The sequence below is a fragment of the Muscardinus avellanarius genome, assembly GCF_963383645.1.
Source record: "Muscardinus avellanarius genome assembly, chromosome: 14".
Classification (NCBI taxonomy): Eukaryota; Metazoa; Chordata; class Mammalia; order Rodentia; family Gliridae; genus Muscardinus; species Muscardinus avellanarius.
The window spans coordinates 87,353,078-87,368,083 of NC_137800.1; the positions used below are offsets into that span (position 1 = coordinate 87,353,078).

At 51.7% G+C, this 15,006-nt stretch overlaps 1 protein-coding gene across 2 annotated transcripts; it reads right to left on the reverse strand.

Moving 5' to 3' along the window:
- Positions 1-1,159: 1,159 nt before the first annotated feature.
- On the reverse strand, positions 1,160-8,130 carry PPP1R10 (protein phosphatase 1 regulatory subunit 10; the record flags this gene model as incomplete). 2 transcript variants are annotated; one of them, XM_080710028.1, is made up of 19 exons in its annotated part: positions 1,160-1,269; positions 1,415-1,573; positions 1,652-2,140; positions 2,224-2,337; positions 2,550-2,625; positions 2,757-2,951; positions 3,049-3,112; positions 3,533-3,779; positions 3,877-4,035; positions 4,108-4,255; positions 4,500-4,600; positions 5,055-5,167; positions 5,260-5,365; positions 5,553-5,726; positions 5,856-5,933; positions 6,760-6,811; positions 7,068-7,203; positions 7,328-7,414; positions 8,024-8,130. In XM_080710028.1, 19 exons carry the CDS (start codon positions 8,128-8,130, stop codon positions 1,160-1,162), a joined length of 2,715 nt encoding a protein of 904 aa, XP_080566154.1. The 2 variants fall into 2 exon arrangements, with proteins under 2 accessions (XP_080566154.1, XP_080566153.1); XM_080710027.1 differs by having other exon boundaries at positions 1,415-2,140.
- Positions 8,131-15,006: the final 6,876 nt, after the last annotated feature.

Sequence of the window (15,006 nt, forward strand, 5' to 3'; positions counted from 1 at the left end):
GTGAGTCCTGTGTTGGCGGCCGAGTGCTGAGCCCTGACTCCGCCAGACTCCACAGCCTCAAAAAAGAGCCCCACACACCAGGGGTTAAATAAGCTGCTTCTCTTTCCACTGTTTATTATTAATGTACAAAATATACAAAACCAAAAGAAAAAGAAAATACTCATCCTCAAATCCATTGTGGTTCTAACCCAAGACCTGGCACAAAACCCAACCAATCCACTGTTTTCATAGAAAACAACTGATGCCCACACAGGAGGAGGAGAGGCCCGGAAGGGCAAACCCATCATGTCGCGTCCACCAGGGCTTGGGGCCGCCGGGCAGGCCCACGTCCGTGTGGGGAAGGAGCAAGCCCGCTCGCAGGCAGTGCACGCAGTGTGGCTGCCAGGCCCCGCAGCTGGGCTGACGCTGACGCAGCCTCCAGAAGGGCTGTTAGCAAGGACCGCCCGACACCACCAGCCTGGCCACGCCTTTGCCAGCCAAAACTTTCACCGGATGCAGAGAGAAATTTGCCATCATTGAACCTCGTGGACCCAGGATGCGAACTTGGGTGAACCTCGTGGACCCAGGATGCGAACTTGGGTGTTGACGGGAGGTTGTAAAGTCTTAAACTTGAGAAAGGACCCAAGAGTGCAGAGCCCGTTGGGGCAGGAGTGGGGATGATGTGTCCGGAACTTGAGTCCAGCCCGCCTGAGCCCTCAGTGCGGCGGGGTACACACTACCCTGAGCACCCCCGAGGAAGAGCAAGCCTGGCTCAAGTCCCAAGTGCAGTGGGCCCGTGGCGGAGGTGTGCGTGCACATGGGACCACGCGGGCGGGAGGAGCGGCGTTGTCCGGGACAACTAGCTCCAGGTTCTCAGGCGTTAGGGCTAACACTGGAACGGGATCTGAGCACAGAGAACATCTCCTCGTAAACTGAAGCCAACTGGGTCTCCTCTTCAGCAGTCCAGGGTACAGAGTGTGCGTCCAGTCTCTCCTCCCCAGACTGGAGGGAAATATGTACATCAACGCGCACCAGTGATCAGAACCGCCCCTCCCGGCACCTAAGAAGGTGGGAACTGAGGGGCCGGCTCCTCACCAGCTGGGGAAGGGGTGGGCCTCACAGAAGCCATACGGGTGGGAGGAGCGAAGCTGCAGTCTGCAGGGCTGCGGGCGGGCGGGCCCTAGGGCAAGGGGGGCCCATTGACCCCCGGGTGGTAGAAGGCACAGTTGTTCTCATAGCGGCAGTTGCCCTTCATCATGAAATGCCGGCACACAGGGCGGTTTGACATGTCTGTAGGAACACAGCAAATGGTCAGATGGGAAAGGGCTCCGAGTCAAGGCTGCCCTCCCACCCCAGGCGGGGCCTCCGAGACAGAGACCTCAGGTGTTCTGCCCCCTGCGCGCTCCCCCACAACGCCGGGCAGGGGCAGGCTCACCTCCTCCGTGACTGTGGCCGGCGTCATGCCCTCGGTGCCCCCCACCCCCGTGGCCTGGGCCGTCATGGCCACGGTGTTCGTGAGGCGGCGGTCCTCGATGGTCGTGGCTTCGGTGACCGGGGACATCATGTGGCCGGTGGCCATGGGGTCCCCCGTGTCCTGGGCCTTCGTGAGGACGGTGTCCACTGCCACCACCAGGGCCTTCATGGGGACGATGTCCACTGCCCATTCCTCCACCAGGGCCTTCGTGGGGACGGTGCCCACTACCACCGCCCATGCCGCCACCAGGGCCTTCGTGGGGACGGTGTCCGCTGCCGCCGCCCATGCTCCCACCGGGGCCTTCGTGGGGACGGTGTCCGCCGCCGCCGGGGCCTTCGTGGGGACGGTGTCCACTGCTACCACCCATGCCGCCGCCAGGGCCTTCATGGGGACGGTGTCCACCACCTCCAACCATGCCCCCTCCCGGGCCACCGCGTCCATTTGGGGGTCCTCCTCCAGAGCGACCTCCTCTGGCTCCTCGGAATGGAGGCGGTGGTGGTGGCTCGTTGCCTCCTCGGCCTCCTCGGCCTCTGTGATACGGCCCAGGACCGGGCCCTGGGCCCCCCCGCATCGGGCCCCCCCGCATCGGGTCGCCTGGGCCATCCCAGAAGGGGTCACCGCCCCGGGGAGGGGGTGGGGGGCCCAGGAGACGTGGACCCACTGGTCCGCCGGGGCCTCCATGAGGACCTGTTAGGGGAAAAGGAGATGATGAGCGGACCGCTGCAGTCAGGAGCGGCAGCCCCAGCCCCCATACCACCGCTGCCGCCTACCTGGCATCGGCCCCCCAGGGCCAGGGGGGAAGTGCTGCATGCCCTTGGGGCCCCCGGGGCCTCCTGGTGGGAAGCCATTGGCTATTGGACCAGGACCTAGGAGCCCGTGTGGCACTGTTTAATAAAAAGAAGCGAGAGAGTCAGCAGGCGGGCTCTAGAGCGGCACGGCTTCCCGTGCCCGCCGACCCCCAGACCAACCTGGCAGAACAACGGTCTCGGCCGTTCTCCCCGCCCGCCTCCTGCCTAGTGCAGCACCCTGTGCGCGTCAGCGTCTGTGAAACCCCACGTCCCCGCGTCCGGGTCTTGCGGCCCAGGCCCCGGCTCACCCAGCATCTGCTTGATCTTGTCCGAGTAGTCCGGCTGCTTCAGCAGCTCCTCTGAGGGATGACTGTTTGGGCTGCCCTGTGAGCGTAAGAGGCGACGTCAGGAAAGCCAGAGAGACAATGGAAGAGACAGAGTGGGAGACTGGCAGGGGGAGGATATGGGGGAGGACGTGGAGAGGCCCGGGAGGCTCCGAAGCGGGGAGGGCGTACCATGATGGAGGTGAGGATCTCCTGCACGTTGATGCCGCCGCCTCCAGGGCCCTGGGGGCTCTTCCCCGCACCCATGCTGCCCATAAGATTGGCCAGAACGGGAGGCAGCTTGGAGCCTCCTGCCCCGTCAGGGGAACCGCCTGACCCCCCAGGCTCCAGGGTCTCGACAAATGGGGTCTCATCCATGGAACACTCCTGAGAAGAACGGGAGAAGTCAGAACCAAGGAAAGCGGAGACGCCCTCACACAAGACGCGCGGCAAGCAGCAGACGCTGCCCGTCTCCCCGACTCACCTCATCCAGCGGGATGAGCTTAGGGGGCACGGGCTCGTAGGGCTCAGGGTCGGGCTCGTGAGGACTGCCAGGGGGATCGCAGGCGACGGGAGGGAAGGAAAAGAACGACGGGTCAAATCACTTCCTCAAGTCCTTGAAATTCTCTCTAGCTCCCGCCCCCTTTGCAGTACTGGGCACGGAACCCAGGGGCATTCCACCTTCAGGATATACACCCCAGCCCTATTTTATTCTTTTTTATTTTGAAATAGGGTCTCACTATGTTGCTGAGGCTGGCTACAAACCTGTGATCCTCCTTTCTCAGCCTCCCAAGTACTGTGATTACAAGTGTGTACCACCATGCCTGGCTATCCCAGTCCCTTTGAAATAGGGTCTAAGTTGCTGAGGCTGGCCTTGAATCCAAGATCCTCCTGTCTCAGCCTCCCAAGTAATAGGATTACAGGTGTGTGCCACACGGCCGCCACCCAGATCCCCAGCCCATGCTCACCTCTCCTTGTTCAGGAAGAGCTCTTGAAGGATCCCCTTCTCCCGCTCAGCCTGGATGTATCGCTCCTGGCTGTTGCTCCCAGGGGTGACAAGCGGCGAGGGCAGGACCAGGGGCCGGGGGCACACCCAGGGCACCTTCTCCTCCATGTTGTCATGGCTCAGGCGCCGCGCCGTCTCAAACGCATGTCGGTCTGACAGTATCTCTCTCTTGGCGGCCTCACCGAAGTCCTTGATCTTGTTTACATTTACTATTGGCAAGCAGGAGAGAGTGGGAGGACAGTAAGCGTGACCAAGCCCTGCTCAATGCTCCCCACACACCTGCCTTGGAGCAGGCTTGGCCCTCACCTCGCTCAGTTTCATCCAGTTCAAAGTAGAAATACTCTCTCAGCTTGCCTTCCTCTGGCCACGTCACCGTCTTCCTCTTCCTGCCCTTCCGGGTCAGCTGGCTGGGGTCTCCAGGGCTGTCCGCTGGCTTTGCATCCAGAGTGCCTGGCTCCAGAGAGGCTGGAAGCAGGAAGGCTGTCAGGTCCAGGCACCGCCTCTCAGCGAGCCCACCCCAGCCGGCTTCTCCGTTACCTGTGTCCATGAGCTCTGGCACTTCCACGGGTGGCACCGGGGTGCCCGGGCGTTCTACATCCATAGCCTCAGAAGGCGGGGCCGGTTCTGGGGAAGAAGGCTTGGCTGTACTTGGTTCTGTGCTCGCTTTCCCTTCAAAAGGGCTGGGCTATTATGAGAGAAAAAGAAGTCAGTGTGCTGACAGGAAGCCACATTCAAGGCAAGGCAGTTAGTCTAGGCCTGGGGCTGGGGGCCCAACAGTCACCAAGAGTACTCCAGATTCTAACAGCCCCACCCCCACCGACCCCCAGGGCCAAACTCCTCCGCTGTCCTCCCAGCAACTGCTCGTGGCCGCAGCCGCCTTCTCCCGAGCCCTCTACCCTGTCACTGAAACTCTCTTTAGGGGCCCATACCTTGGCAGCAGTAGGTGACAGCACCTTCTTCTTTTTCTTAATTTTGATGCCTGGAACAGGAGCTGAATTGAGAGCATCCAGAAATCCCAGGCCCTCCATAGCTACAAAAGAAAAAACACAGAATGAATCATGAGACCTCCTTCACAATCCTTTTCATACAGAGTTCAGGCAGAAGACGGGCAGGCCAGTGGTAACAAGGCCTCAACTTGGCACACAAGGCGGCCGAGACCAGGAGACACAGGCAGGGTTCACAGGGCGTTCCCCCGTGGAGCCCTTTCTTTCGGCAGGCAGCCATGGCTCTGGAGGAGTCAGTGGGAAGAGGCTAATGAAGGGAGCCTGTGAGCGCGACTGGCTGTCCTGAGCAGTCGGCACCTCTCACTAACTCGTCTCCAACACTGCCCCAAGCAACTCTACGGAAGGGGAGTTTCCAGGTGCAAGAATTAAAGGACACCAGGAAATCAAGGCAAGCCAAGGACACCAATGAAAACGGGGAGAGAAAAGAAAGAACCCTTCCTCCAGAAGAGCTGGGCAGCCCCGGCACCACTCCGCACTCACGCTGTGGCGGGATGATCTTCACTTTGATCTCTTTGGTGGCGTTGGGTGTCGTATTGAGGGGCTTGTACTTCTTCTCTGCAGGCGGGGCAGCATCTCCCGGAGCAGCCACAGCGCTGTGAGGAGGGAAGGTCAACACCTCAGACTCGCCCTCCTTCCTCGGCATGCCCACAGACCACCCTCCCAGAAACCAAGCACAGGCCCATACCTCTGGCGCTTGAGGGGGATGGGCTTAAGGTTGTACTTGTCAGAAACTACCACGGCACTGGCGTTCTTCTTCACTGGCACCAGAGACGGTGTCTCCAGCTCTAGTCCTTGGGGCAAATGTGATGGTGTCAAATCCAACGAACCCTCCAGCCCTAGCCCTGGCGATTCCTCCCGGTTCCCCTGCCCAGACGGTCTACACTTACAGAAGCCCCCCAGCTTCGCCATTAGCCTTCCCGCTTCTACATCATAAACCAACTACCCCACCACACTGGCTGCGTGGAGCCAGACACTTACCAGTGGAGCGGAACTTGGCATGGCTGGGCGCTGTGGTTCGAAGAGACTTGGGCTTCTCCTTCTTCTTCTCTGGAGCCTCCTCCGCCCGGACCTCAGCCTTCACCTCAGTCAAAGGTCGCTCAGGAGGAGTAGCTCGACTCTTGCCCTCTTCTTTACGTTTCTTTTTATCTTTCTCTGTTGGCGAAAAACAAAGCAGAAGAGAATTTCCTTTAGACAGAAGAAGACTGTCAGAGGAGGTGAAGCAGACAGGGGCACCCGGAGGCCAGATCCGAGACACAAGGGATAAAGGACTAAGGGGCTCACCAGCAGGCTGGGTACTGCTCTGGGAGCGGATGACAGCCATCCAGTCGCTGACAAGGACTGAGGCCAATTTCCGGAGCTCTGCAGGTGAGAGAAAAGGAAATAAATAATTTGGTAATAATTTAGTAATTTTCCCAGTAACAGAAAATGAGCTGTTTAAAAAAAAAAAAAGACTATGAAATTCCACTCATACACTCATTTAAAACAAGACTGTTGTAGACCACTAATACTTAATTTTTCCAGTTGCACATTTTTCTGTCTCTAAGGTAACATGAACCTCATGAATTCCCAAAAAACTCTTGAAGCAACTGATATCATGAACCAGTGAGATTTAATGTTACTTAATGAGGGGTATGCAACTTTCAGTATTTAAAGAAATCATAAGTCGTTACATCTATATTCAGAAGGCAGCATTGTTAAGCCAGCTGGAAACAGAATATGTCTGACAGTGATGAAACTAAAGACTGTTGACAATCACTTAATGAGATCCTCTGAGCTACATGTTACACTACAAATTACTGAAGGTACCCTGAGATGTTGCACAAATAGTAAAATACTCGCTATCCAAAAGAACCTAAGAGCTAAGAGTTAATTCAACTAAAGGAGATGGAGCCAGCATGGTGGCACGTGCCTGCCATCCCAGACACTTGGGGGGCTGAGGCAGGATGTCAGACGCTCAAAGCAGCACGAGCAACTCATCAGCCTGTCCCAGGGACACAGCTCAGAGTCAAGGTGTCCCTGGGTTCAACCCCCAGCACAAGTGGGGAAAGGATGAAAAGGGCGAGGCAGCTGGACAGCAGAGCACTGGCCCAGGAGTCCCAAAGCCCTGGGTTTGCTCACAGCACCAGCGGGGAGAAGAGGGGTATAGTTACACGGAAGTAATGGGCCAAGGCCCGCGGCAGCCCACCTTCATCCTCACTTGACTTGCTCAGCTGCTTCACCAGTTTGGCTGTGTTGTTCTACAGAGAGATGGGAACAGCAGAAAGGTAAATGTCAGGATGAAACTGAGCTCACTCGTAATTAACACCCCACTCAAAATTAACCTATCAATGGAGATAAGAGTCAAATCAAGTCTTCTGCGGATTCCAAATTCCAATTTTTTCTTTACCATTCTACCCCACAGGCCCCAGTCAGAGATACGGAAGAGTCTGTGAGTTTCCCATCTGTTAGGATAAGCCAAAATGGAAGCAGCAGAGTTATAAAGACGGAAAGTACCTGCTTGAGGTGGTCCACGGTGAGTGGCAGGTGCTGCAGGGTCAGCAGGATTTGCTGGAGGAGGGGAATATTGTTGGTTGTCTTTGAGTACGTCAGCCAATTGTTAAGAAGCTTATAGCCACCAACATCAATAAACCTGCAGGCAGGTAGGAGCAGAATCTGTAACGCCTTTCCTGGGTTCTAGAGCCACCACACCCCACACGCCTGGTCCCATCAACGACACGGGACGTGGGTCGCCGCCCGCCCAGATGCCCACTTACTTGACCAGGATTTCCGACGAGCGGGTCTGCAGGAGAATGTTCAAGTAAGTGCAACGACTCACCATCTTTCGAGCTTCTTTCATCAAGCTGCAAGGGATGAGTGAAGTTAGACGGAGCAGGCAAGCCGACCAGAGGCTCACCTGAGGACTGCCTGGACACCCGGTGCCTGGGCCTTTGCCCTGGGGGAGTCGCAGCCTCTAGGAGGCTGGGATGGACTCGGAGTGACGGGAACACACAGGGAGATGGAGGACGGCCGAGGTGGCCCCGAATTCTGTGACCCGGGAGGGGGGTCACTCCTTCCTTCCCTCAGGCAGGGCCCATCTGATTCTGCCTCCAGGTAAGCGTCCCACCCGCTGCACAACAGTTCCTCCCCATCATGTTCAAGACTCGCTCAGTTATTTGCTTTTCCCCTGGAAAACCGAAAATGACATTTTGGATAGGTGAGACATGCCCAGAAACAAAACCCAAATTTTTGTCACAGGCTCCCCTGTTCTCATTATAAATGGCTGCCTGAGGACTATCCAAATCACCAGCTTCTATATGGTCAGAAACCAAGGGATTGTCTTTTCCTATCACTTATCCTAAAATCCTTGGAGTTTGAATCCCTCTCCACTGTCTTCTGTAGGACCAGACACTGCTCCCTCTGGCCACGTTAGAAGAGCATCCTCTACTCACAGTGAGTGAAGGCAGACTCACCTGAAGATCTTGGAAATCCCGTCCACGCTCTTGACCTCCCCATCGCGGTTAAGAAAGCTATCCAGGCCCTTGAGAAGCTCTTTGGGGTCTATGGGACCTGAACCCATGATCGCTGTTTCTGAGAACAAAACAAACCCATAGTGTAAATGGGTGGCAGTATGCCCTCCAATAAATCCCATTTCTGGATTTAACAAAATATAGTCATTACTTAACCTCTATCCAACCACGTTTTTAGTAGACGCAACAGACCAGTTACTGAGCAAATAGCCCTGGCAAGTTAAGCGTGGGGTAAACACACGATTGAATGAGAAGTAACTAGAATGGAGGGCTGGGCAGCCCGCCTGCCTCGCTCGGGCACAGCCTTCCCACGACAGCTGGGCTTCACTATATTTTATCAGAGGTAAGAGTCAAGTTCCCTTAACAAGATGCTTAACTTGGCAAGGCATTCCTGTTCCTTATTGTTAGCTACTTTAGTTGCTGGAAAATTTGGCCAGAAAAAAAAAAAAAAAAAAAAGGCCATAGTTTGGTAAGAACTAGGCCAATCTTTGGTGTCTGGGCTAAATAGTGCTCGAGTAAATTCCCTTTTATGTTAGCCCTATAAGAGTCACTACCACAGGTGGCCAGATATGTGTCAGCTGAAGTGACAGGTGATAAGAAAACAAAAGTAGAAGAGAATGGGCTCCCAGGTGACCTGGGGTAGCCCCCAGGCCCGGGACAGATGGACACAAAGGAAAACAAGCACCTCCTAAGCCCTGAACCATGTCACTCACTGACCAAACGCTGCATGTTTTTATTGTTTCCAAAGTTAAAGAAAACCCTGGTTTGTGGGTTCTAAAGCGAAGAAGCAAATCTGACTCTACCTCTCAAAAATCACAAGTGTCCCAGTTCGCCACGAAAAGCCTAGAAGTAAAACTCATGGAGCCAACAAATTTGGAACAAAGGTAAAGGCTGGTGCTTCTATGCCACTAAGTTCTAAGCAGCTACTTTCGAACAGGTTGGACAAGCAAGTAAGTTAAAAAGCAAAGCTCCTTTCATGGAAGGGACAGAAGGGTGAAGCAATTTCTAGGCCAGAAGCAGTTTCCGAGGACCGTTCTGACTGGGACCTTTATCCACATCACCTCCTGCAACACTAGCTGCAGAGAACCCACCACAAAGCCACCCCAGCAACATCTGCATTGGAGAGGCAGTGCTAACAATGGGTAGGAAGGCAGCAAGATGCCCTCCGACAACCTGCGATCTCCTGCGGGACCTTCTCCACCTAGCCCAGGAAGAGGCAACCCCGAAGGGTGAAAAACCAGTGTTTAGAAGATGACTGTTTGTGCAGAAAACAGGTTTCTTATAAAATAATGCAAATCAGTTCTATTTATTCTCAAGCCAAAAAAGAAAAACAAGTAACAATCTCAACATTTTAGTCTTCCCAACAACAATAGAAGTCAATTTGGAAATGTGTAGGTCCTAAAGTGTCTAGAACGCAGCTGGCAGGAGGCAGCGGCCCAGAAGGAAAGGGCAGCGGTGCAGTCCAGGCTCTGGAGCCAGCTACCTGTAGGCCGAATGCAGACAGACAGGGTGAGGAGAGCTGAGCTGTGCTGTGCTACCCCGGGACCTCCGTGAGGCAACTGGAGCTGAGGTCCGGGAAAACACCCCAGTGGAGTACTAGAAAAGATCACACGTTTATGGGCCAAATTCACCGAAGCACAGCATTTCCTACAGAGACAGACACAGGGACAAAGGGAATCTTTCCTATGCAGTAAGACGCTATACTGTGATATATAGGAACTATAGAGATAGATAAATGTAAAAACAGACATCCTGTGTGTGCGGAGGCTGGAAAAGCAATGGATGGACCCAAACACATAAGCAACCAAGAGACTAAGAAATTGTAAGAGATGTAACTATATATACATACAGGTACACCTATCATTAGATCCCAAACCAAAATACATGTAGTTTAACAAAGAGCCTTGAATCAAAAATCACTTTAAACCAGTCCCTCTGACCTCTGCTTCAAACTCAAAGAGCTGATGCTGGGGAACTCCCTTTGCAAAAAACCTCATCTGAATGATGTTCCTTAAGAGGAAGAGAAGAGAAAAATAAATCAAGGTGTACAAAGCAAAACTGTGTCCTGTGCTATCTACTCAAAGTGGGACCCAGATCCCTTTTAATTCCCATGTGTACAAGCTCGCACAAATAAACAAGGATGCTAGGAGACGAAATAGAAATGTTAGAGAATATTCATTTTCCACTACTTATGTTTTGGAAATATTCTCATGAGCACCAATCATGTGAAAAATGTTAAGTGAACTTCCTCCTGGTGGCTTTCCTTCAGGTAGTTTGTATTCATTTAAAATTAAGGAGCCAAGTGTCTTACAACCTGGTTCCGACTCTGAAGTCAGCATTTGAAAGCAGTTCCAAAGGACTCAAGTGGAAGAAGAGTCCAGCACTCCTGGCACAGGCCTATGGTGCAGAAAGCAATGGAGTTGACAAGGGAAGTCGGGGGTAGTGACCGAGTCACACTAGCTGCACATGACCTGGGCCTGGAATCGGAGCTGGAAGCAGCTTTCTGAACAGGAGTAATTTAGGACACTTATGCTTTGTTAACGAGCTAAGTCCCCGGAAGGCTGCATACATTCATTCAGTGGGGTTCAGAAGCACCCCTGGCCCACCTCTGCCTTGTCCCAAGCTGGGCTTTCTTCCTGGAGGCTGTTGCAGTGGTGCAAGGCACTAAGGACTTTTCCATTTGTCTTACCAGATTTAAAATTCTTGCTCTTGCCTCCAAAATAAACACTTGTGGGTTACTTAAGTAAATATGGGAGAAAATATCTTGGGTAGTTATTCCACATCCATAATTCACGGAACAGAACAGAACCGGCTCAGGAAAAAATTCTGTGCAAGCCTGAGCAGCTAGCTTCTAACTGGGAGACAGGAGTTCCGTTTACCTTAAAGGCCTTAGCACTTCTAGGACCAAAAAACAAAAACAAAAAAAAGAAAACCACTGCTTCAGCCAGGCATGGTTACACACCTGTAATCCTAGCACTTAGGAGGCTGTGATGGGAAAATCGCAGGTTCTCAGCAACTTAGTGAGACCCTGTTTCCAAATAAAAAATGAAATCGGTCTGGGGGTGTAGCTTGGAGGTAGAATGCTCTTGGGTTCAACCCCCAGCACCACACACACACACACACACACACACACACACACACACACACACACACACTATGAAAATGCATTGTTCCCTCTCCTTGGTGTTTTAGGTATTTTCTAATAATTCAATAGTGGACTGAGTTGTTTCAGGTGATTCATAAGGTCCTGTCTTTCGTCAGTGTTAAGCTTCTCAGTCGACTATTTTGAAAATCTGGTACATGGGCTTATTTGCCTTTCAACAGAAACGCAAAGTCATGTACAGCCCTCCCACCCCTTAGGAAAGGACCCCTGAAGAGAACTCTGGCCGCAAACTCTAAGGATCATGTTCTCCGAGGGTCTCTGGATGGATCTGCTTTCCCTAGTAGACCTTGCTTCCCATCTCCCATGTAAAGGAAGATCTTCTTTATTAATCCCCTGCTCACTAGAGATCAGGAACCCCAGTGGGTGGAATGTTCAGCTGCAGAGGCACATGGCAAACTGCTTAAAAAGATAAAAAAAAAAAAGACTTGTGGTCAATAGACATGTGGAAGAGTCCCTCCCATCCAATCCAGAAGTAACGCGAATCTGTACCCAGCAGAAAATCAGCCTTCCGTCCCACCCAGTCACCACAGCTGTCCAAAGTGGCTTTCCAATCTGCCTAGAAACTTCATTACAGGACTCTAAGAAATGAGAGCTATATGGAGAGTCTGCCAAAGATCTGACTTTGCACAAGTTGGAAGATCAGAAAAAGCCAGACACCAAAACCACCCTCAGACGGTGCATGGTTTTCAACATGCACCACTCCAACAGCCCTGTACAGGTAGAAAAAACGAAGGATATTTTTTCATTAATGCTTTTAAGGAATTTCTTTTAGAAGGGAAGGAAAAACTAAAAGAAAAGTGGCTCTTTGGAAAAAAAGAAATGAAGGTTGTGAAATGTAATACCAGAAATGTTTTGCTTACCAGAAACCGTAGCTTGGTTCCCCTGCCTCGAGTTTACAATTGCTGGTTCCTTTCCTAAAGATTCACTTCTCATCCTAGCACCAATGTACAGGAACTAAGCAACTGGAGAACGGGCACAGCACTGAATACAAAGAGCTGACCCACAGCCGAGAGGTGGGCATTAGGGTGATTTAGAGAAAAGCCAAGTGCCCACCCCTCCCAGATTCTCATTAGAGCAACCAAAGCAGGAGGCCCAAGGACCGGTTCCTGAGCAGAAATATCATTAGGCCCCATTGTCTACTCCAGTTACAAGCCCTTGTGCCCTCCGAGTGTCCGGGAGCGCACACACAAACACCGGTGCTCTCCGGCACAGCCCCAAAGCTCCCAGTCTGAAAGTACAGTTGAGGTTGGACTGTTTTTTCACCACTGGCAACTTGTAGCAGGTAAACTTCCAAGCAGTTGTGATGAGTGGAGGAAGGTGGAAATCAAAGCAACAGGCTAGTTGTTAAATATAAAAACTAGAGCTGCCCAAGGAGATGGAGAGTCTGGACACCTATTTCCTGTGAGCGCTTATCCCCTTACGATAACTGCTTTAAAGGACTGTTTAAAGAAAACAAGGAAAAGTATCCTCCCTAGCAGGAGCAATGTGCTCTGGGAGTCCAGAAGGAAAGCAATCGCTCAGGGGTGGGGTTTCCAGAGGGTGGAGAGGAAGCTGATTACATCACCTCCCAATGCAGCTCCACCCCCTTGAGCAAGTTTCTAGGGCGGCCCTAAGCTGAGGGTGAGAAGAGAAAAACAACAAAGGAGGAAGGACGCCATCTTGTAATGGAGAAGAGGACTTAGGAAATTTAAAAGCCACTCCGGCAAAGCTACCGGTAGCTGGGAGTACGTTATAAAACACTCTTTTAAGGGAAAAAAAAAAAAAACCCAGACAACAGCCCCCAATCCTTAATAATCTGACCTATTTTGAACCCGTAAGAGCGTAGTGGAAATAAAAGCAATTAAAATATTTAAAAGAACAATTTTTCTGCAGGGAAAGAATTGAATTTGCAACTGAAGTCCAATCTGCTACCACCGACCCCCTCCCATCCTCCTTATAAAGGGAAGGGGAGGACTTGGACCCCTCTCAACAAATAGGGTTGAGGCGGGAGGACAGGAGAAAAATGGGTCAAGACACAACCTGCAACGCCGCTTGGAAGACAAAAGGACAAGGAAAGTCGCCATATTGAAGCAGGGAAGAAAAAAATTCCTTTTAACGACACAAATCTTTTAGAAAGCTATCATTCAATTACACTAAAATGGCTCTTAAAATTATACTCCTGAATTCCACATTTCCCAACCTTTCCCCCCACTACTTTAACTGTATCCCCCCCCACCAAATAAGTACCAAGTTAAAATGTTAATCACTCTTTCGCTTTTAAATAACCTATGCAACCTCCAACAATTACAAGACATTCTTTACTTCCCCATCTCTTGTATGTACTGGTACTAAGATTATTTTGTCCTAAATTAAGTGTCTTGCAATCTTTATTCCTAGATTGCCGCCTATTTTAACCATACCATATATCCCAAGCAAATTACATTAAAATTGAGAGGATTAACAATCATTTAAAGTCATAGCCAGCTAATAGTTCGCTGCCCATCTCCTTACCCTGCAATCTTTATGTACAGATTGCTTATTAATCTGGCAAATTGAAAGGCGCCCTGATCGTCTCACACACAAAGAAGTGGGACTTTTGGGCCACAAGATCCACCGTCTTTTGTATGTGAGCTCATTAACCCTTTTGAAGACTGCTAACCAGAGGAAGGTAACCATTCCTCTTTATAAAAAGCAAACGCATGCTTTGGCAGTCTGGAAATTGACTGGATTATCAAGGGTTAACCATCAAAATCCTCACTTGCTGGCCCTCCCTCCACCCTCTCCTCGCCTGCAGCAGAGCAGGGAAGAGGAAGGTGTAGGGGAGAGAGAACAAGACTGTTTTAGACCCAATGGCCCTTTATAATGGAGATTAAAGGACCGCGTCGGTCCTTCTCCAGTTCTATATTTGTTCTATGGTCTCATTTCTTCCTCTCATTATTTTTGGTTTCACAACGGGAAACGTTGATTTCTTGTTGCAAGGCTGGTTTTTGAAAATTCGACACTTACTATCCAATTTTTTTGCGACGTCAGCACCTCGGGCTCAGGGGGGAGGGGGTAAAATTTTGGAGGAAAAAAAATAAAACAACCAACCAGGACCCAAAACTCAATTATTTGGGGGGCCTCATTGGATCAAAAAGTCTCTTAAAAAATAAAGGCCAACTCAGTACTCATCCCCCCCCCACCGACTCCATTTAGGGAGGGGGATCGTAGAAAAAAAAGTCCTGAGTGGATTAAAAAAAGTAACCGCTGGATGAGTGAAATTGGGTGGGTTTGGGAAGGGAGGGTGGTTGCTTATTTTTCAAGTTATGTGGTGACGGTCCTTCGGCCACAGATTGCGAGTCCCAAGCAGCGTGGGCTGGTGGGGTGGGCAAGATAGGTGGGAAGGGGCTGAAGACACAAGTGGTTGGGCTGGTGGCTGCTGTTTCCCCTTTCCCCCCTCTCTCGGGATCCTTTCAAGGGCTTAGATGTTGCTGCGGCTTGTTTCGGTTTTCCTCGTGGCCGGCCTGTCTTTCTCCGAGAAAATTCAAACCTAGGATAAAAGGAACACAAGGGAGAAAGATAATCAGTACGGTTCGCTCTTAAGACACCCCAAAAATATTATCTCTGTCGTCCCAAACCGCACTCCCACGATCCATCCCGAACATGGCTTCCGCAGTCAGTCGCTCCCAAACAGACCCATTTCTATTCTCCTTCCCCGTCCTTCGCGCAGAGCGGAAATTTAACCTCTAAACGACAACACGGGAAAACTTACCTCTAAACGAACCCCAGAATGGCGGCTGCCGGC